This window comes from Asparagus officinalis, chromosome 7 (genome assembly GCF_001876935.1).
Source record: "Asparagus officinalis chromosome 7, Aspof.V1, whole genome shotgun sequence".
NCBI lineage: Eukaryota > Viridiplantae > Streptophyta > Magnoliopsida > Asparagales > Asparagaceae > Asparagus > Asparagus officinalis.
Window position 1 is genome coordinate 141,261,705 of NC_033800.1, and position 23,461 is coordinate 141,285,165.

The 23,461-nt window shown below is 38.0% G+C and overlaps 1 protein-coding gene across 1 annotated transcript; it reads right to left on the reverse strand.

The window, feature by feature from the left end:
- Positions 13,237 to 15,035, reverse strand: LOC109849678 (tyrosine/DOPA decarboxylase 1-like). The gene is given in 10 exon segments (XM_020419536.1): positions 13,237 to 13,638; positions 13,640 to 13,774; positions 13,776 to 13,853; positions 13,855 to 13,923; positions 13,925 to 14,000; positions 14,002 to 14,053; positions 14,056 to 14,222; positions 14,224 to 14,315; positions 14,317 to 14,526; positions 14,529 to 15,035. Coding segments are annotated over 10 exon segments (1,587 nt in total). The 5' UTR covers positions 14,988 to 15,035; the 3' UTR covers positions 13,237 to 13,389.

Here is a 23,461-nt window from a genome sequence, read left to right on the forward strand (position 1 = left end):
AGCCAAATGATTCAGGAGGACAAAGTGTTTACAATTAATCTATGACTTTGTGCGGTTTGTCATCTTCATGTTTTATGTTGCATAATCTAATGATACGTAGATGTTTAACTGGTTATTATTTTATGATCACACCTTTTTTAAGGTAAATTAAGCAATATTAATTCTGTGTATTCACAACGATTATGATCATGATAATATTAATATACACACGCGCAAACACTCCAGACTACAGCAAGAATGAGATGGGAAGGTCTGGACCCAAGCTTACATATCTGTCCTTGTCTCTATATATTTGGATTGTTTCGTTGAACTCTTACTAATGGAACAACGGGTATTTGGCCACTGATTCCCTCTAAAATAAAAAGTAAAAAATAAAAAATAATAGATTCCAGTCTTATGTTTCCATTGAACATGCATGAAGGACCTTGAATCCTTTGCATTAAGGAATATAACGTCTCGTTTGGTACGCGGGAATGGACTCAAATGAGAATGGAATGGAAGAAGGAATGGAATGGAATTAATGTGAGAATGGAATAAGCATTCTCATTCTCACGTTTAGTTATAATTTATAAAATGAAGTGAGAATGAACGTATTTTAAAATTATATATTTTATTGATTCCTATTTAAGTGGGAATGCTCATTCCCTATCATTTCATTGGGAATGCTCATTCCCACATAAAGTGAGAATTGATGAGAAATGTGAATGAGCAATCCAACTTCAAAAAAGAGGATGTGTTTGGTAGAAAGGAATGAGAATGACTATTCCATTTCACCTCATTCTCGCGTACCAAACGAGGCCAAATAAATTGGAAAGAGATCATTTTCTCTTCAAAAGCGACAAATTTACAGTTAAATGGTTGGAAATGGAAGTCTTTGGAAATTTGGGAGAGTCAAGAGTATGAAATTTGAACTTCTTGATCAACACGATACTTATTTTCCAACCATGGAATCGGAAAATTAACTTACCGTGTGAAACCTTGATTAATTTGACTTGATTTTTTTTCTAGATTATCATAGGAGACAAATTATACATTCGGGGGGGAGTAAATTGTTGGGTGGCGAGGTTGCCACGTGTCCACGACGAATTCATTGCTTAAGAATTGAGAGGGTCGAGCCCAATCAATATAAAGATCAAGTTGGTATCAAGAAGAAAACATAATTGGCAAGTTGGGTTATTATATTTAGTGATTTTTATAAGCCAAGTTGACTTATAATTTATTAGATTAAGTATTTGGTTTTTTTTCAGGTTGAAATGGTGGTTATATTGTGTACGCGCATTGTAGAGAAGTGGACGATTTCAGGTCAGCTATAAAGTAGACCAAGTTGTTGAATCATTGTTAAGGTTGAGGCCCAATTTCTGCTCTGTAGCACTCATATTAAATTACAATAAAAGTGAAAATGATAGAGGGTAGGAGCTTGAGTACAAATTCTGGGTGATCTATATCATTCACTACTGATTCGGGATTAGTTTGAAAATTTTAGCTCTTCTATCTATGATAATGCAATACGTCTTTTTTTTATAGGGGTGGTTCCGATATAATCCTTATTCAAAGAGTTTAGAAGTTAATACATATGAAAAAAAAAATATACATATATTGTGATAGCAAATGTTGTTAAGTTACAACAAAGTCTACAAAGATCTTTCTTTGCTGCACATTAGACTAAGATGAGCTTCAGGACATTTTGTTACATGACATTCAAGAAATCAAGCTTTGGAAATAGATAAGCTCTATTTGTAATTAGCAAAAAAAAAACATAAGTTTTTTTTAAACCTTTTACAAAATTAACATATCTAATGATAGATAGAACAAATAAGACCGTTAGATCCATACATATTAAGTCGACACCCCATGGTCTCTGATACATGAGAATTGAGACACCAAAGTTTTAGGACATGAACATCATAATCAGGGGCGGATCCAGAATTTTAGTTCTGGGGGGACCGCGTACAAAAGATAGATAAAAAAATTTCTTAATGTAATTTTATTCACAAGAGATATACCACAACCTAAATAAAACGAGTAGAATAGCCAACATCAATATCTCCAAAATATTTCAAAAGAGGAAGACAAATATTATATAGAAAATAGTCAAATAAGCATCATCTATTTTTTTATAACTAAAATTTCTCTAACTAAAAGGAATACGACGTTCCTTAAAATTTTTAAAGTCTTCAATGATAGCATCAATGCTCAGACTTTTAGCAATTTCTCTTTCAATAAACAACATTAATACGTCGGAGAGGAAAGCATCATCCATTTTGCTTCGAAGCCTAGTTTTGACGATATTCATAGCTGAGAATGATCGTTCTGCAGTAGCAGTAGAAACTGGAAGAGTAAGCACAAGTACGATCACTCTAAAAATGAAGTCGTATGTAGCAGATTTATTAGTCTTTACCAACCATTGACACAACTCAGAAATGGTTGAAAGAGTTTTGAAGTCTGACCCTTTGACTACATTATGCTCATAATGTTTCAGTTGCATCTTCAAACTCTTTTTTTCTTCACTTGTAAAATCTTGTGCATAAAACTTGACAATAATGCTCTTTTCTTGAATGAATCCATTAGTGTCCACAAATCACAACACAATAGACATTTGCTCTTTTTTTTACTCATCACGGGCTTCATCAACAATATGTTAGATCTACATCAAAACTTGAGATCTAAAACCATATAGCCATGATTAATTCAAAGAGATTAACAAATAATCAAAAGAGCGGAAGCTTATACCTGAATCCATTGCTTGATCTTGAGATGGGTTTTGATCTTCTTGGGGGTGTAGAGAATTAGAGAATGTAACCCTAGGTTAGGGACCATAACCCCTTATTTATAGATGTTGTACTTTTATAATTTAGCCCCTCAATAAATTACAATTACAACCTGGTATCTGCACATATAACCCCATGACTTATTTAAATACCAAATTAACCCAACTTAATTGATCACTTTAGTGGGTTATCCTGAAAGATAGCAATACACATTGATTAATCATATGTGCCCACAAATAGATTTATTAGATTAAATCCAACAATCTCCCACTTGGGCACCATATGATTCCTTAAACTGTGTATAACCTTATGAGCTCAAAAATTGCTATCACTGAAATGGTATTTCCGAACAATCTCGTCCATTGACTATATCAATATAGGATCAAAGCGGCCTTCGTCACATTTATCGTGACTCGACCCATCAATGGTCACATATACTAATACAATCAAATGACATAGATCAATCATGGATGTGCAGCATGAAAATTACATGCAATGTGATCAGTACATGTCTATTTTCAACTGGTCCTCCTTAGTGAGGTCAAAACCAAACATAATGTAACAGAGTGTCTTAACTGAATACTTTATTCTGATCAGACAATACAACCAAACATAAAGCACCACAAATACAAACTCCCACTAAAACATAATATCCTCAAATAATACCACACCCATATGAGCAGTATGCTCATGAAAGACCTTAGGTGGCAATCCCTTAGTAAGAGGATCAGCTATCATGGAGTTTGTCCCAATGTGCTCTATGGATATCTGTCCACTCTGTACCCTTTCTTTCACAACCAGGAACTTAATGTCAATATGTTTTGACTTAGTTGAGCTCCTGTTGTTATTGGAATACATTACTGCAGATTTATTGTCACAATATAGCCTTAGTGGTCTTTCAACATTTTCCAAAATGCGCAGTCCCGTGACAAAATTTCGCAGCCATATTCCCTGATTGGATGCCTCATAGCAAGCTACAAATTCTGCTGCCATAGTGGAGGAAGCTACTAGTGTTTGTTTGACACTTTTCCATGATATAGCTCCTCCTGCTAACATATAAATGTAGCCTGATGTAGACTTCCTGCTATCTTGGCATCCAGCAAAATCAGAGTCCGAATACCCAATGACCTCTAATTTCTCTGATTTTCTGTATGTGAGCATGTAATCTTTTGTTTTCTGAAGATACCTCATAACCCTTTTGACTGCTATCCAATGATCCATACCAGGGTTGCTTAAGTATCTGCCTAACATCCCAACAATGTACGCAATATCCGGACGCGTACATACCTGAGCATACATTAGACTTCCTACAGCCGAAGCATAAGGAATCTTCTGCATTTCCTGAATTTCAAGGTTACCTTTAGGGCACTGATTGAGACTAAACTTGTCTCCTTTAGCAACAGGGGTGTCACCTGGTCTGCAATCTTGCATGCCAAACCTTTTAAGTACCTTATCGATATAGCTCTTTTGTGATAATCCAAGAATACCCCGAGAGCGATCTCGATGTATCTGGATCCCTAATATAAAAGAGGCGTCCCCAAGATCTTTCATCTCAAAATTCTTTGATAGAAATCTCTTGGTTTCGTGCAACATGCCTATATCATTAGTGGCAAGCAAGATGTCATCCACATACAGAACCAGAAAAATATACTTACTCCCACTGAACTTGTGATATACACAGTCATCAACAATGTTCATCTCAAAACCGAACGAGATAACTATTTGTTGAAACTTATGATACCATTGACGAGGAGCTTGCTTGAGTCCATAGATGGATTTCCTTAATTTGCAGACCATATTCTTTGGGTCTCCCGACACAAAGTTTTCTGGTTGCACCATATAGATCATCTCATCAATGTCTCCATTGAGAAATGCAGTCTTAACATCCATCTGATGTAACTCAAGATCATAATGAGCAACAAGTGCCATGATTATTCTGAAAGAGTCTTTCGATGAAACCGGAGAGAAAGTCTCTGTATAATCAATGCCTTCCTTTTGAGTATAGCCTTTAGCCACAAGACGTGCCTTATACCTCTCCACATTACCGTTTGCATCCCGCTTGGTTTTAAAAATCCATTTACAACCAATTGGTTTTGCACCTTCTGGTAATGGGACAAGTTCCCAAACCTTATTGTCTTGCATAGACTTGTACTCTTCATTCATGGCATCAATCCACTGTTGAGAGTTAGAACTTTTCATGGCCTGAGAGAAGTTGATTGGATCATCTTCTAACATTCCACTACTTTCCTCATGTTCTTGGAGAAATACAATATAATCATCCGGAATAGCATTTCTCCTTTCTCTCGTGGATCTCCTTAATGGCACTGGTTCTTGAGGTTGTTGAGTTTGTTCTTCTGGAACAGGGAGTTGTTCAACATTATCATCTTGAGGTTCCGGATTTACTTCTTGAGCAACAACAGGTATAGGAACCTGAATATTGTCAAAAGTAACTGTATGGATTGGATCTGAAGCCAATTCCTCCTCAAAACTAATGTCTCTAACCTTATTTCTCCCCCCAAACTCAACATCCTCAAAGAATGTTGCTGTTCCCGTCTCAAAAATGTTCCTTATAGTGGGATCATAAAACTTAAAGCCCCTAGAGCGTTCAGAGTATCCAATAAAGTAGCTGCTAACTGTTTTGGAGTCCAATTTCTTTTCATTTGGCCTATAAGGCCTTGCCTCAGCTGGACATCCCCAAATATGTAAATGCTTTAAACTGGGCTTTCGACCAGTCCAAAGCTCATAAGGTGTTTTAGCAACTGCTTTACTTGGTACTCTATTCAGAATGTAAGCTGCTGTCTTAAGTGCTTCTCCCCAGAGTGACTCTGGTAAAGAAGAATGAGCAATCATACTTCTTACCATATCCTTAAGAGTCCTGTTTCGTCTTTCAGCTACACCATTCATGCTAGGTGAACCCGGCATGGTGTACTGTGGGACGATACCGTATTCCTCTAGGTATCTAGCAAATGGTCCTGGACGTTGTTCACCTGAACCATCATATCTACCGTAGTACTCACCACCACGATCAGATCTGACGGTTTTAATTCTTCTGTTGAGTTGATTCTCAACTTCAGCTTTATAGGCTTTGAACATGTCCAGAGACTCAGATTTTTCATGAATAAGATATAGGTGCCCATAACGTGAGTAATCGTCTATGAATGATATAAAATATTGTTGACCATTCCAGGATTCCGTAGGGAATGGCCCACAAATATCCGTATGTATCAATTCTAAGACATCCGAAGATCTGTTGGCACCTAATCTTTTCACTTTGGTCTGTTTTCCCTTGATACATTCAACACATACGTCGAAGTCCGAAAAATCAAGGGAATCCAAAATGCCATCAGACACAAGACGCTCAATTCTACCTTTTGAGATATGACCTAAGCGCTTATGCCATAATGTCGCCGAATTTTCCTTATTTAATTTACGCTTAGTACCACGTGATTCCACATGCAAGGATTCATTGTAAGAAGCAATTGTATCAAGCAAATATAGGTTGTCATAAATACTCAAGTAACCGGTTCCCACAACATTTGAATTAAAAGATAAACTGAATTGACTGTTTCCAAATGAACAAGAATAACCTGATTTGTCCAATACAGAAACAGAAACCAAATTCCGTCTAAAAGACGGTACTACAAAAGTATCTTTTAAATCCAAATAATAACCAGTTCCTAACAACAACCTAAAGTGCCCAATTGCTTCCACATCTACCGATTGTCCGTCGCCCACAAAGATGTGTCTTTCAACATCACTTGGCTTTCGGTAGCTCAGGCAACCCTGCATAGAAACACTTATGTGAGTAGTAGCACCAGAGTCTAACCACCAAGTGTTTCTAGGTACTGAAGCTAAATTAACCTCAGAACAGACCAAAGCAAGGAACGTACCCTTATTATCACGCCAGGCGTGATATTTTGTACAGTCCTTCTTTACATGTCCAGGCTTCTTACAGAAGAAACAACCCTGATTATCCTTATGTTGTTTCTTCTCAACTGGACCCTTAGCAGCTTCCTTATCATTCTTCCTTTTCTTGCCCTTATCCTTAGAGGCATAGGCCAAATGAGCACTTTCTGTCTTATCTTGCTTCAACCTGTCTTCTTCTTGCACACAGTATGAAATGAGCTCATTTAGAGTCCATTTCTCCTTTTGACAGTTATAACTGACCTTAAATTGGTTAAACTGTGCAGGAAGAGACAACAAAACCAGATGCACTAATAACTCGTCACAAAGATCGAGTTTAAGTGCCTTAAGCTTTGAAGCAATATGAGACATTTCCATAATGTACTCCCTGATATTTCCTTTGCCCTTATACTTCATTGAAATCAAGCGAGCTAAAAGCGTGCTTGTTTCTACCTTATCGTTTTTCGCAAAACGCTTCTCAATTTCGGCAAGGAAATCTTTAGCCTTAGTAATCCCTTCGGATTCTATGCCCCTGAAGGCTTCCGGAACGCCGCGCTTAATGATCATAAGACTCATGCGATTTGAACGCTCCCACTTCTCATGCTCCTTCTTTGCATCAGGAGTGCTATCCGCATTGAGAGGTTGGGGTTGTTCAGTTCTTAATGCATAGTCAAGATCCATGCAGCCAAGAACAATTAATATGTTCTCTTTCCAAACCTTGAAGTTTGTCCCATTTAGCATGGGAATTGAGTTGATGTTAGCAGAAATTGTTGCAGCAGATGCATTAGCTGAAATAAAACAAAAGAATGCTCACATCAATAACCATAATCAATAAAATTCAAATAATGACAATCCCCATCCAAGATACCGGCACAACATTAATATCAAGTCTTTGGACAGTAATATTAACTTGTAAGTGATACCTTGTTGCAATGATCAAACATTGACAATAACTCATGTCAAATAATGAAACTATCTTTGGATCGATTCATTATTCACATGTAAACCTTATAATTGTCACACGCTTATCATCGCAGATGTGTATACAGTCTAAATAAATATTAACCTTCCTTTGGGCCGATTAAATATTTACACGAAAGCATACACACAAACATCTCACATTCCTCATGAACAATCTACACAAGAGAGGTTACTTTGGCAACTTCTTGTTTCAATTAATCAATTGGAGTGAGAGACAACCTTAATACCTTAGTGTCATAATATTTGAATTAAATAATTGATTAAAAACCGAATTAGATTTAAATTAAAAAATTTAAATCAACTGAATTTCCAAAAACTTAATTGGGGTCTCACAGCTTAATTAGGGCCCATAACTTAATTGAATAAATTAAGTATACCAAAGTGGACCCATGAAAAGCCGAGGCTTAACCATAATGAACACGAAGTTCCCTTAACTTCGAACGCGAGGTTCGACTGTATTGAGTACGAGACTCACTTAAGCACGAACGCGAGGTTCGTCTGAAAATGAACGAACGCGAGGTTCGTTTGATAAAAGAACGCGAGGTTCAACTTGGGAACGAACGCGAGGTTCGTTTAAAAAATGAACGCGAGGTTCGACTGAAGTACGAACGCGAGGTTCGTCTGAAGTACGAACGCGAGGTTCGTCTGAAGTTCGAACGCGAGGTTCGTCTGAAGTACGAACGCGAGGTTCGTCTGAAGTACGAACGCGAGGTTCGTCTGAAGTACGAACGCGAGGTTCGTCTGAAGCACGAACGCGAGGTTCGTCTGAAGCACGAACGCGAGGTTCGACTTGAGAACGAACGCGAGGTTCGTTAAAAATTGAGCTTGACGCTCACCTGAGTTGAACACAAGGTTCACCTTAGAACGAACGCGAGGTTCGTTAAAATTGAGCTTGACGCTCACCTGAGTTGAACGCGAGGTTCACTTTAGAACGAACGCGAAGTTCGTTGAGCGCGAGGCTCACTTGATAACGAACGCGAAGTTCGTTTGAACGCGAAGTTCGGTTAAAATTGAACGAACGTGAGGTTCGTTGAGCGCGAAGCTCGGTTAAAATTGAACGAACGCGAGGTTCGTTTGAGGTAACCACCTCCTTAATTTTCGCCATGAACCCTTAGGGTTTTAAACTGAAACCGCCGCCGACAAACCCAAAAATCTTTGATTTTTATTTTCAAAACAGATCCAGAATTGGAAAAATTGAAGAAAAAATCAAAGAAAAATCCAAAAAATTCCAAAAAAATTACTGTTCACCGGTGATTTTTCAGTTACTATTCATCCGAAAAAAATACTTCACTGTTCATCCGAAAAAAAAATTTCGCTACTGTTCACCGAACATTACTGTTCATCCGAGAACAAAAAATTAAATCTTTAACTAGAGATTTAAGATCAAAAAACCCAATAAAACTTAAATCCCTAAGAATTAATCAAGGTGGCTCTGATACCACTTGTTAGATCTACATCAAAACTTGAGATCTAAAACCATATAACCATGATTAATTCAAAGAGATTAACAAATAATCAAAAGAGCGGAAGCTTATACCTGAATCCATTGCTTGATCTTGAGATGGGTTTTGATCTTCTAACCTTAGGGTTCTCTCTAGCCGAATTTCTCTCTTAGATGGGGGTGAAGAGAATTAGAGAATGTAACCCTAGGCTAGGGACCATAACCCCTTATTTATAGATGTTGTACTTTTATAATTTAGCCCATCAATAAATTACAATTACAACCTGGTATCTGCACATATAACCCCATGACTTATTTAAATACCAAATTAACCCAACTTAATTGATCACTTTAGTGGGTTATCCTGAAAGATAGCAATACACATTGATTAATCATATGTGCCCACAAATAGATTTATTAGATTAAATCCAACACAATAATGCAATACTTGGCAACTCCAATTTCTTCACGAATTGCATTTTTCAATCTCACTGAAAACACATGGCAACTCCAATTTCTTCACGAATTGCATTTTTCAATCTCACTGAAAACACATGAAGTATTTGTTTTTTAATATCATGATTTGTATATTTGGCATTTTTGGGAGCTTTCGCAATTGCCTTTGAAAATTCGTCATTCTCCATGGCCAGCACATCCAAAAATTCAAGAAAATTGCCACGATTGGACGAACTAGATTTCTCATCGTGGCCTCTAAACGGAATCCCTTGGAGTGCAAGCAATCGCACCACAAGTATGTGAGCTCTTAACCGAAGACGATTTGTTGCAACTTGTTCAGCATTGAAGTTGTCGAATCGTCATGATATATGCTGCGGTTGGTTCATCAAATCCTCACATGCCTTTTCAGCATTACGATGGAGTGAAGATACATTATCTTTTCCTATTTCAATGAAACCCCCTTTATTAATCTCTTAAGAATAACCCCCTTTATTAATAAACCCCCTTAAGAATAACCATTCGCTAAATACCTCTTCATAAATTTCCAATTTCAATGAAACCTCCTTTATTAATCTTGTTGCTGCTCATGGTAATGTATTTACTATTAATATATACATAAAACCCCTCAAATAATTAATATTCACAAACTAATTTTTTCCCCAAATTAGGAATAGAGCACCCTAATTCCCCCCACCTCACCCCCCCAAAAAAATTTTTTTGAGGGGGCTTAAGGAATAGAGCACCCTATTTTTTTTTTCCAAATTTTGGGGGGACCGTGGCCCCCCCCTAGACTGTATGTAGATCCTCCCCTGATCATAATGACCAGTGGAGACTAGGAAAATCGTTGATATTTTCACTTATATCTTGCGTTATCTAGAATATTTTTACAAAACTTATTTCAATGGGACTTCTTTCCTTTGTGAATTTGACGTGTCATGAGCCCTTGCTTATTTATAAGGTCCAAACCTTGATTGAAGTCAGACAAAAATCTGGCTAGCCCAAGCCCAGCATTTGTCACGTCATAGATCAGCCCATAACAACAGCTTTCTCTTAAAAAAGAAATAATGGCCAGCTATAAAGTCCAAAGGATATTGTGAATGGGCCAGTCCAACTGAAGATTGTTACTTAAAGTAATGGGCCTAACCTAAATTAATGATCTAGGATTGGGCTTCAAGGTAATCCTTAGCCTGCTAATGCACTTGGTTTACATCGTTGGACTGGCGTGTGAATTTCTCAGCTCTTCGTAAATAATACGATCGAAACTCTACTTCGAGAAATGGCCAGCAAAGGGGATAATTTTTTTTAATAATTTTCTTTCTTTCTTTCGTTCTTTCTTTCCCTTTTTCTTTCGTTTTGTTGACTGAATTGGTAACTGATGGTATATTTTTTTATTATTTTTTAATAGATTTATTTAAATCAAAATATTACACATGTGATGATGGCAAGCGGGCAACAAGCCGCGTCGCTAATCCTTTTCTAATAGATAGATTTGCTTTGTATAGTATTTAGGCAAATTAAGATAGAATATTTAGATTTAACCATAACATTGAGGCGAATAAATTAGTACGTTCCTACAATTTACTAGTATGCGCGGTGTGTCCATGCATTTACAACGTGTATTATTTTAGCCCATACGTTTCACCGTGGACGACACCTGCCATTTGAGGGGTGAATAGTGTGAACCTATTTTCAACTCAATAAAAAAAAAAAAATCCAAACATACATAATATGATAAAACTCCAGAAATAAACCACGTGAGAGCACCAATATTGCTTGCTGGCCATGATGGAGAGGAGAAGACTCTTGGTTGTCGGTCATTTTTTCATCTTGTTTTGTCAGATCTACACCGGTAGATCTGAGTTGGATCGGTCGAGAACATTGTCTATATATAGATAAACGGGTTTAATACTAATTCATCAAATTGCACAAATTAAGCATTTTTGCAAACTTTTCTCGATCTCTTAAAATAATGAACCGCATCGATCTGATTATAGGCTTAGCGTATCATCTCTCGATGAAGTCCATCTTCGAAGTGGTATGCTGTCAGCCTAGTCGTGCACCGGTTTAAACCGTGGCACGTGACATATACAGAAACAAATAGTTGGTCGAATGATAAGATTAACCACCATTAGGAACACCGAGAAATCAATGCCTACGCGCGCAACCGCAACATTTTTGTTGAAGCGTATATGCTAGAAAATGGGAACCCTGTCGTGGTAGTGCGACGCTTGAGGTCGAGCTTTTCAGCGAGCCCATTAATTTTGATGGCGCTGTTATTTGTGGACCAACATCAACGTGTCGTTCTCTGAAGTGTGGTTCCGTTAATTTACAGGTTAGCTGTCATGAACCGTGAGCGTGATGGAGAAGGAATGGTACCAAACTAAAGGGTGTATTTGGTGTGTTTGGCAACTCTCCTGCTATCCAAGCTAGTGGAGCTAATCTATTTAATGGGTTGAATTGTTATTCAGATAAAAATGTACCAACTCTAAACTTGGTTTTATTAGTTAGCTCAACTTTTGTCAAAACAATTACGAAAAGTTTACCAAAGAAACAAAAGTTAATTACGCAAGTATCATGATTCTTGCAAGTTGCAGACATTATAACTACAAAAAATCACCACGCACTGTTTGGCGATGATCCCGAAAATTCCATTACACAGCTAAACACAGTATCAATGCGCATTGAATGCCACGCGAACTCCTACGTACAGTTAGTAGTTATAAATTATAATCGTGTATTTCACTCTGTGTTCTTCTCTCTCTGGGTCCTTGAAGGTGACAACTAACGAAACTCCTTAACTCCTAATCAACTACTCACTTGGGGAAGTATATATTCAGAAAAACAAAAATAGCAATTCATGATTTGTCTCATTTTGATTCATATTCAGATTTTGAATATTCTCTGACTTATGTGTACCGGATAGTTTCTCGTGATCCATATTCATTCAGAATATTTTCTGAACTATATGTAATGGAAACTTTCTCGTGACAACTGTAGAGCTTTATATGTGGGACTGTTTGTTTATGCGAAAGCAATTATGAAGTAACTGAAGTAAAGAATGTAGAAGCTAGTTCTGCTACTTCTGAGTATAAAAAAATTGTTTGTTTATCTGAAAACCATACTTTTAATACTTTCTTAAATGTTGATGTGACACCTACGTTCCATCCATACTTTCAAAAAAAAATTCCACCCCTAAAAGCTCGAAAGTAGGCCAAATATATATTAATTAAGAAATAAATAATTTTTCTTATTAATACTTTCTTTATTTGCTACTTCCTAACAACTTTTAATTGCTATCCAAACAAAAAAAGGAGAATGATGAATAATAAGTATTATTTTCATTATTTCAAAAAATCTGTGAAACAAACAAAAAAGTATTACTTCTACTGGTTCCTACTTCATAAATTTAGAAGTTACGTCTTTGCTTTATTTTCTACTTCCGGTATTTCTGTCAAACCAAACATGCCCGTTTCGAACCATTGGAGAAGACATGAATAAACTCATTTTTCAAAAAGAAAAGATAATAAATTATCAATATGAGATAAATTACTATCTGAATTTTCTATATTTATATTGGAAGCTCAAACAAAGAGGATGATTATTGAATTTTTTAAAAAACAAGGAACAATAATAATGAGATAAATTATGATAAATAATTTATTTTAAACAATGAAGTGACATGATTGTTAAGAATTCCGAAAGATATACACCTCAATGCAATTCAAACAACATCCTTATTTCTTCAAAAGAAAGTATTTTGATGCCCCAAATTTTGTACACCCTTTTTTTTTCATTCTCCCTCTTTTTTCATTCTCCCCAATCCCACGGATGATCACGCGATCATTTGCCATACACCATGAGCATGGCCTCAGCGTGCTCCCGTACCACCTTCCACGCGCGCCTCACGTGCCTCTCCTCAGTGAGTGTGGCCCCCACCGCAAATCTTATCACGTAGACTCCGCCTATAACAGCATGAGTCACGAAAAGCTGGCCGGAGGCGTTGACCGAGTCCATGAGTTTCCGGTTCAGCTCGTTAACCCGGTCCAATTCATCCCCAGCGATTCGGGTACCAACCGGCGTTGGAACCGCCTGACCGGAAACAGACCGTCGCGAAATTCCTCGGCACGACGATCTCAAACCTCTCGTCCGCCGCCACCAGCCCTCGAACATTCTTCGCCATCTTAAACGTGGCACCTTAAGAAGTTCTAAGGTTCGCCACACCGTAGGCTCCGCAGGACCATCCACAGCTTCATCGCCCTGAACCGCGCTCAGCGCGATTGCCAGTCTTTGTAGTCAACCACCTGCCTTCGACTCCGTCGCCTTGTTTCTCAAGTACTCGGGGTTCGTTGACAGTGCGTTGACCAGAGCCTGCGGGTTCCCTGACCCAGAGACAGCAGCAGTCAAGGTTAGTGAAGAACCACTTGTGGCATTGAAGCTGAAGGAGGCCGCCCCTCAGACCCGTCGATGAAGTGCCGAAACTCCGGGCATATGCACACGCTGCCGCGTACGCCGCGTCACGTGCACCACATCCGTGCTCCGCCGCGACGGAGCACAGCCGGGGAGCCGGTCGACCGCAGTCGACGGAGGTGGTCCCCACAGTCGCCACACAAGAAAAGCGGGACCAGCCCGCCTCAACGTCCGCCTCCACGGCGCGCCTCAGCGATCCGGAGCGAGGCGAAGTTGTCCCTCTTGAGGGTTCGAAGGGCTCGGAAATTGGCGGGTAAGGATGCCGGCGATCTGGCGGCCTTCTGAAGCGCGCAATGCGTCTTGGTCGGATCCGTAGACGACGAGCCTGTCAGATCCGATTCCCTCCCGCGATCGACTCACATACCCCGGTCCCTGCGCCGCGACCAACGTGCACAGTATCGCCTCGCACGTCGTGCCCTGCAGAAACCCGCGCGCCCCACCGGAGAACAAGAACTCTCCGCAACGCAGCAGCTTCCCGATCCAGTCGGTGACGATCTCCTCGAGCTCAGTGGGCCGCAGCGCTGCGACGACATCCAGTTGAAGCACACGGCGTTGAACCCGGTGCTCAGCATCTCCCCGAGGAACCCGGCGGTGCTACCGCTCGACGGGAAGTAAGCGAAGTAGTTCGGGCTCTGCCAGTGAGTGAGGCCCGGGATAATGTGGTCGGAGATGTCGCTGAGGATGGTGTCCATGGATTCGGGCTGGTTGGGAGCGGATTCGGGCAGGAGTTTCTTGAGGTAACCCGGCTCCACTTGGCTTCGGACCGGGTAATTGTGGACGCTGTGGTAGTAGTCGGCGAGGAAGTCGATGACCTTGTGGCCTTGTCGGCGGAACTCCTCGGGGTCGAGAGGGTTCAAGGGGAGGAAGCCGAGGCCGGCGTCGAGAGCGTCGGTGCCGAGGCTGCCCATTTGGATAGATAGAGTTGGGATCGAGGTCGAAGATGAAGGGGATGAGCTGTGAGGATTTAACATGGAGGGAAGAGGGGGGTAGGGTTTATATAACGTCCCCAAACGAGGATGCTGACGATGGCCCACGCCACGCATCGTTTCAAGTGTTTGTTTGGTTGGAGAGTATCTGGGGATGTTTGGTCTTAAAAAATAAGAAACCTATTATGAGAAACTTATTTTTTATAATAGAGTCTTTTTTTGTTGGTTCACCATCTAAAAGTAAAAAAAAAAAAGATGAGATGAGTTGTTATCATCTTATTGAAGGATGTAACATAATTTTAAGGAAACTCATTTTATAATTTTTTTTTAAATAGATGGAAGACAAGTTTTAATGATATTCTTATCGGTTTTTTTTTTTTCCGATTCTAGAAAACCAACCAAACAGCCCTTATGTGAAAAGGGGGCAGAGGGATTAGAATTCTCTCGATGCCATCATAATCTCGAATGTTGGTGGAAAATGAGGAGCCATACGCGCGATTAACCTCAGAATGGTGATAGGTAAGGACACGTGCAGCGCACATAAAATTAGAAATGGGCTATCAACTTTCATTAAAACAAGAAGCTATTTTTTGGCAGTAGCGAGAGTGAGGATCCTCAGCATATGTCATTGGCTTTTAAACAAAAAAAAGCTATAATTTTATTGCACATTTTTTGTATTATTTTCAATCGATTGGTAAATATTGAAATGCTTATGAACTGCTCCAAATATATGCACGGGACATTGATATTAAGATGTTACATTGATGAGGTTCAAATTAATTTATTTTGAATATAATAAAATAGAAAAAAAAATACCACAAGAACCCAATCCTTACAAAAGATGAAACTGTAAAAAAGGAAATTCAACCTACAAATTAAATTATGAAGAGGATTAGCAAGTAGAAAAAAGGAATATGTTCATCTTTGAAGCCTTTCTACAAGAAAAAAAAATTAATGAAATAAAAATAAACATCTTTGAAGATAGAATATTGTGTTGTCATGGAGAATATGAGATACAGAACATGATGAATGCTTTGTTGGACACTGGAGCAAGGAGCTAAAAGGTTTCTTGAAGAGGGGATTAATAAAAGATTTATTTGGAAGGGAGATGGTCAGAAAAATAGGAACTAATAATTAAGAGAAGCTTAACAGTGCTAAGTAGAGAAATTAAATAGGTAAAAGCCTTTGATTTGACGTTGACGAGTGGCAAAAAAAAACAACCAGAAATTGTTGTTTTATTAGGGGCAGAAATTGTTGTTTTATTAGGGGCTGTTTGGTTTGTTTCCTAGATATAGAGAAATGCATTTCCATGTATAAAAACACAAGTTTTGAGTTTTCCAAACTTTTCCAAGAAATAGATCGTTTCGCTTTGGTTCGCACAAAAAATGGTAGGAAACCAATGCATTTATTTTTCTTGTGTTTGGTTCGCATGGAAAAAAAAGAAAAAACTTTTGTTTATATGGCAAAAAGCTAACATGGCTGCAGTTTTCGTCAATTTCACGATGTTGAGAAAGGAATTGGGAGAGAGAAAAAAAATTGATGTGGCGGCGCTTTTCACCGAGTTTCCCTTCTTCAACCTAGCGAACCAAAGATGGGAAAAAAAATCGACGGAAAGCTTATATTCTACGTGGCCACGAAAAATCTAATGTGGAGGCGGTGTAAAATTTTTCCTCCGAGTTAAAAAACGAACCAAACAGCCCCTTAGTATAGTATTGATATTATATTCTAGTTTAGATGAGTTGACTGTTAGATCTAACATTTGAGATCTAAATCTTAAAGTCATGATTAATTCAAAGAGATTAACAAGAATCAAAAGGTGCGGAAGCATATACCTGAATCCATTGAGGAAAACCTTATTAGGGTTTTGATAATCTTCTAACATTAGGGTTTCTCCCTTATGGATCTCTTTAGATGGAGATAAGAGAATGAGAGCGGCTAACCCTAGATTAGGGACCATAACCCTATATATATAGGTGTTGTATATTTATAATTTGGCCCCTCATCAAATTATAATTATAACTCGGTATCTACACATATAACCTCATGATTTATTTAAATACCCATTAACCCAAATTAATTGATCACTTTAGTGGGTTATCCTGAAGAATAGCAATACACACAGATTAATCATATGTGCCCACAAATAGATTTAATTATATTTAAATCCAACAATCTCCCACTTGGGCACCATATGCTTCCTTAAATTGTGTATAACCTTATGAGCTCAAAATTGTTATCACTGAAAAGGTATTTCTGAACAATCTCGTCCATTGACTATATCAATATAGGATCAAAGCGGCATTCGTCACATTTATCGTGACTCGACCCATCAATGGTCACATATACCAATACAATCAAACGACATAGATCAATCATGAATGTACAGCATGAAAATTACATGCAATGTGATCAGTACATGTCTATTTTCAACTGGTCCTACTTTAGTGAGGTCAAAACCAAACATAATGTAACAGAGTGTCTTAATTGAATACTTTATTCTGATCAGACAATACAACCAAACACAAAGCACCAAAAATTACAAACTCCCACTAAATCATGATATCCTCTAATATCACCACACCCATATGAGCGGAATGCTCATGAAAGACCTTGGGTGACAATCCCTTAGTAAGAGGATCTACTATCATGGAGTTTGTCTCAATGTGCTCTATGGATATCTGTCCACTCTGTACTCTTTTTTTCACAACCAGGAACTTAATGTCAATATGTTTTGACTTAGTTGAGCTCATGTTATTATTGGAATACATTACTATAGATTTATTGTCACAATATAACCTTAGTGGTCTTTCCACATTTTCCAAAATACGAAGTCCAGTGATAAAATTTCACAGCCATATTCCCTGATTGGATGCCTCATAGCAAGCTATAAATTCTGCTGCCATAGTGGAGGAAGCTACAAGTGTTTGTTTGACACTTTTCCATGATATAGCTCCTTCTGCTAACATATAAATGTAGCATGATGTAGACTTCCTGCTATCTTGACATCCAGCAAAATCAGAATCAGAGTACCCAGTGACCTCCAGCTGTTCTGATTTTTTGTATGTAAGCATATAATCTTTTGTTTTCTGGAGATACCTCATAACCCTTTTGACTGCTATCCAATGATCCATATCAGGGTTGCTTAAGTATCTGCCTAACATCCTAACAATGTACACAATATTCGGACACGTACATACCTGAGCATACATTAGACTTCCTAAAGCCGAAGCATAATGAATCTTCTGCATTTCCTGAATTTTAAGGTTGCCTTTAGGGCACTGATTGAGACTAAACTTGTCTCCTTTAGCCACATAGGTGTCTCCTGGTCTGCAGTCTTGCATGCCAAACCTTTTAAGTACTTTATCGATATAGCTCTTTTGTGATAATCCAAGTATACCTCAAGAGCGATCTCGATGTATCTGGATTCCTAATATAAAAGAGGCGTCCCCAATATCTTTTATCTCAAAATTCTTTGATAGAAATCTCTTGTTTCCTGCAACATGCCTATATCATTAGTGACAAGCAATATGTCATCGACATACAGAACCGGAAAAATATACTTACTCCCACTGAACTTGTGATATACACAATCATCAACAATGTTCATCTCAAAACCGAACGAGATAATTATTTATTGAAACTTGTAATACCATTGACAAGGAGCTTGCTTGAGTCCATAGATAGATTTCCTTAATTTGCAAATCATATTCTTTGGGTCTCCTGACACAAAGTTTTCTGGTTGTACCATATAAATCATCTCATCAATGTCGCCATTGAGAAATATAGTCTTAACATCCATCTGATGTAACTCAAGATCATAATGAGCAACAAGTGTCTTGATTGTTCTGAAAGAGTCTTTCGATGAAACCTGAGAGAAAATCTCTGTATAATCAATCCCTTCCTTTTGAGTAAATCATTTAGCTACAAGACGTGCCTTATACCTCTCCACATTACCATTTGCATCTCGCTTGGTTTTAAAAATCCATTTACAACCAATTGGTTTTGCACCTTCTGGCAACGGGACAAGTTCCCAAACTTTATTGTCTTGCATAGACTTGTACTCTTTATTCATGGCATCAATCCACTCTTGAGAGTTAGAACTTTTCATGGCCTGAGAGAAGTTGATTGGATCATCTTCCAACATTTCATTACTTTCCTCATGTTCTTAGAGAAATACAATATAATCATCCGAAATAGCATTTCTCCTTTCTCTCGTGGATCTCCTTATTGGCATTGGTTCTTGAGGTTGTTGAGTTTGGTCTTCTGGAACAGGGAGTTATTCAACATTGTCATCTTAAGGTTCCGGATTTACTTCTTGAGCAACAACAGCAGGTATATGAACCTGAATATTGTCAAGAGTAACTGTATGAATTGGATCTGAAGTCAATTCCTCCTCAAAAATAATGTCTCTAACCTTATTTCTCCCAAACTCAACATCCTTAAATAATATTGCGGTTCCCTTCTTAAAAATATTCCTGAATGTGGGATCATAAAACTTATAGCCCCTAGAGCGTTCAGAATACCCAATAAAGTAGCTGCTAACTATTTTGGAGTCCAATTTCTTTTCATTTAGCCTATAAGGCCTTGTCTTAGCTGGACATCCCCAAATATGTAAGTACTTTAAACTGGGCTTTCGACCAGTTCAAAGCTCATAAGATATTTTAGCAACTGCTTTACTTGGTACTCTATTCAGAATGTAAGCTGCTGTCTTTAGTGCTTCTCTCCAGAGTGACTCTGATAAAGAAGAATGAGCAATCATACTTCTTACCATATCCTTAAGAGTCATGTTTCGTCTTTTAGTTACACCATTCATGCTAGGTGAACCCGACATGGTATACTGTGGGATGATACCGCATTCCTCTAGGTATCTAACAAATGGTCCTGGACGTTGTTCACCTGAACCATCATATCTGCCATAGTACTCACCACCACGATCAGATCTAACAGTTTTAATTCTTCTGTTGAGTTGATTCTCAACTTTAGCTTTATAGGCTTTGAACATGTCCAGAGACTCAGATTTTTCATGAATAAGATATAGGTACTTATAACGTGAGTAATCGTCTATGAATGATATAAAATATTATTGACCATTCCAGGATACCGTAGGGAATGGCCCACAAATATCTGTATGTATCAATTCTAAGACGTCTGAAGATCTTTTGGCACCTAATCTTTTAATTTTGATCGGTTTTCTCTTGATACATTCAACATATACGTCGAAGTCCGAAAAATCAAGGGAATCTAAAATACCATCAGACACAAGACACTCAACTCTACCTTTTAAGATATGACCCAAGCGCTTATGCCATAATGTTGCTGAATTTTCCTTATTTAATTTACGCTTAGTACCACGTGATTCCACATGCAAGGATTTATTATAAGAAGCAATTGTATCAAGCAAATATAGGTTGTCATAAGTACTCAAGTAACCAGTTCCCATAATATTTGAATTAAAAGATAAACTGAATTGACTGTTTTCGAATGAACAATGATAACCTGTTTGTCTAATACAGAAACAGAAACCAAATTCCGTCTAAAAGATGGTACTACAAAAGTATCTTTCAAATCCAAATAAGAACCAGTTCCTAATAGCAACCTAAAGTGCTCAATTACTTTCACATCTACCGATTGACCGTCGCCCACAAAGATGTGTCTTTCAATATCACTTGGTTTTCAGTAGCTCAGGCAACCCTGCATAGAAACACTTATGTGAGTAGTAGCATCAGAGTCTAACCACCAAGTGTTTCTAGGTACTGAAGCTAAATTAACCTCAGAACAAACCAAAGTAAGGAACATACCCTTATTAGCATGCTAGGCGTGATATTTGGTACAATCCTTCTTTACGTGTCCAGGCTTGTTACAGAAGAAACAACCCTGATTATCCTTATGTTGTTTCTTCTGAACTTGACCCTTAGCAGTTTCATTATCATTCTTCCTTTTCTTGGCCTTATCCTTAGAGGCATAAGCCAAATGAGCACTTTCTGTCTTATCTTGCTTCAACATGTCTTCTTCTTGCACACAGTATGAAATGAGCTCATTTAGAGTCCATTTCTCATTTTGACAGTTATAACTGACCTTGAACTGACTGAACTGTGCAGGAAGAGACAATAAAACCAGATGCACCAATAACTCATCACAAAGATCGAGTTTAAGTGCCTTAAGTTTTGAAGCAACATGAGACATTTTCATAATATACTCCCTGATATTTCCTTTGCCCTTATACTTCATCGAAATCAAGCGAGTTAAAAGCGTGCTTGTTTCTACCTTATCATTTTTCGCAAAACGCTTCTCAATTTCGGTAAGAAAATCTTTAGCTTTAATAATCCCTTCGGATTCTATGCCCCTAAAGGCTTCCGAAACGCTGCGCTTAATGATCATAAGACTCATGCGATTTGAACGCTCACACTTCTCATACTCCTTCTTTGCATCAGGAGTGTTATCCGTATTGAGAGGTTAGGGTTGTTCAGTTCTTAATGCAAGGTCTAGATCCATGCAGCCAAAAATAATTAATATGTTCTCTTTCCAAACCTTGAAATTTGTCCCATTGAGCATGGGAATTGAGTTGATGTTAGTAGAAATTATTGTAGCAGATGCATTAGTTGAAATAAACAAAAGATACTCACATCATTAACTGTAATTAGTAATCAATAAAATTTAAATAATGACAAATCTCATCTCAAGATATCTGGCACAACATTAATATCAAGTCTTTGGATAGTAATATTAACTTGTAATTGATACCTTGTTGTAATGATCAAACATTAACAATAACTCATGTCAAATAATAAAACTATCTTTGGATCGATTCATTATTCACATGTAAACCTTATAATTGTCACACGTTTATCATCGCAGATGTGTATGTAGTCTAAATACATATTAACATTTCTTTGGGCCGATTAAATATTTACACGAAAGCATATACACAAACATCTGGCATCCCTCATGATCAATCTACACAAGAGAGGTTACTTTGGCAACATCTTATTTCAATTAATCATTTAGAATGAGAGACAACTTAATATCTTAGAGTCATATTATTTGAATACTTGATTAACTACTAAAATTAATTCAAATTAAACAACTTAATTTGAATTAGAAGAATTTTCCATAGCTTAATTAGGGCACATAACTTAATTGAATAAATTAATTATACCAAAGTGCACCCATAATTTAATATGAAAAAACCAAGGCTTAACCATAGTGAACACGAAGTTCTCTTCACTTCGAACGCGAGGTTCGTTTGTATTGAGTACAAGACTCACCTAAGAACGAACGCGAGGTTCGTTTGAAAAATGAACGTGTTGTTCAACTTAAGAACGAACGCAAGATTCGTTTTGAAAATGAACGCGAAGTTCGACCTGAGAATGAACGTGATGTTCAACTTGAGAATGAACGCGAGGTTCGGTCTGAGAATGAACGTGATGTTCAACTTGAGAACGAACGTGAGGTTCGTTTGGATTGAGCACAGGGCTCGCCTGAGGATGAACGTGGAGTTCGACTTGAGGATGGACGCGAGGTTCGACTTGAGAACGAACGCAATGTTCGTCTGAAAATGAACGCGAAGTTCAACCTGAGAATGAACGCAGGGTTCAACTTGAGAATGAACGCAATGTTCAACTTGAGAATGAACGCGATGTTCAACTTGAATCGAGCGCAAGGCATGCCTGAGAACGAACGCGAGGTTCGTTTGAAGCTTTCAAGCCTCGCCAAAAATTGAGGTAACCACCTCCTTAATTTCCGCACGTTTTCACTCGCACGAACCCCTTGAGGGTTTAATCTGAAACTGCCGCCGTCATTGCTCCCGTACCCAAAGGTCGAAACCCTAGGGTTTCCTAACGCCGGCGACGCCGTCGGAGTCGAGAGCGAAGCCGCCAGCGACACTTCGCCGGCGAGGAGCACGGGGACCGACGACCAAACAAAAATAGATCCAAAAAAATTTCTCGATTTTATTTCAAAATCAAATCCAGAATAGAAGATGACCTTTTAATCCAAAATTGAAAGAAAAACCAAACAAAAAAAGAAAATCTTTACTGTTCATCCGAAAAATAAAAAACGTTACTGTTCATCCGAATAAATCAAAAAACATTACTGTTCATCCGTGAACAGATTTGAATAAAACACAAATTAATATCAAAGAACCCTAATTTTAATCTTAATCTCTTAGAACAAATCAATGGTGGCTCTGATACCACTTGTTAGATCTAATATTTGAGATTTAAATCTTAAAGCCATGATTAATTCAAAGAGATTAACAAGAATCAAAAGGTGCGGAAGCATATACCTGAATCCATTGAGGAAAACTTTATTAGGGTTTTGATGATCTTCTAACCTTAGGATTTCTCCTTTATGGATCTCTTTAGATGGGGATAAGAGAATGAGAGTGGCTAACCCTAGATTAGGGACCAAAGCCCTATATATATAGGTGTTGTACATTTGTAATTTGACCCATCATTAAATTATAATTACAACCTGGTATCTGCACATATAACCCCATGATTTATTTAAATACACATTGA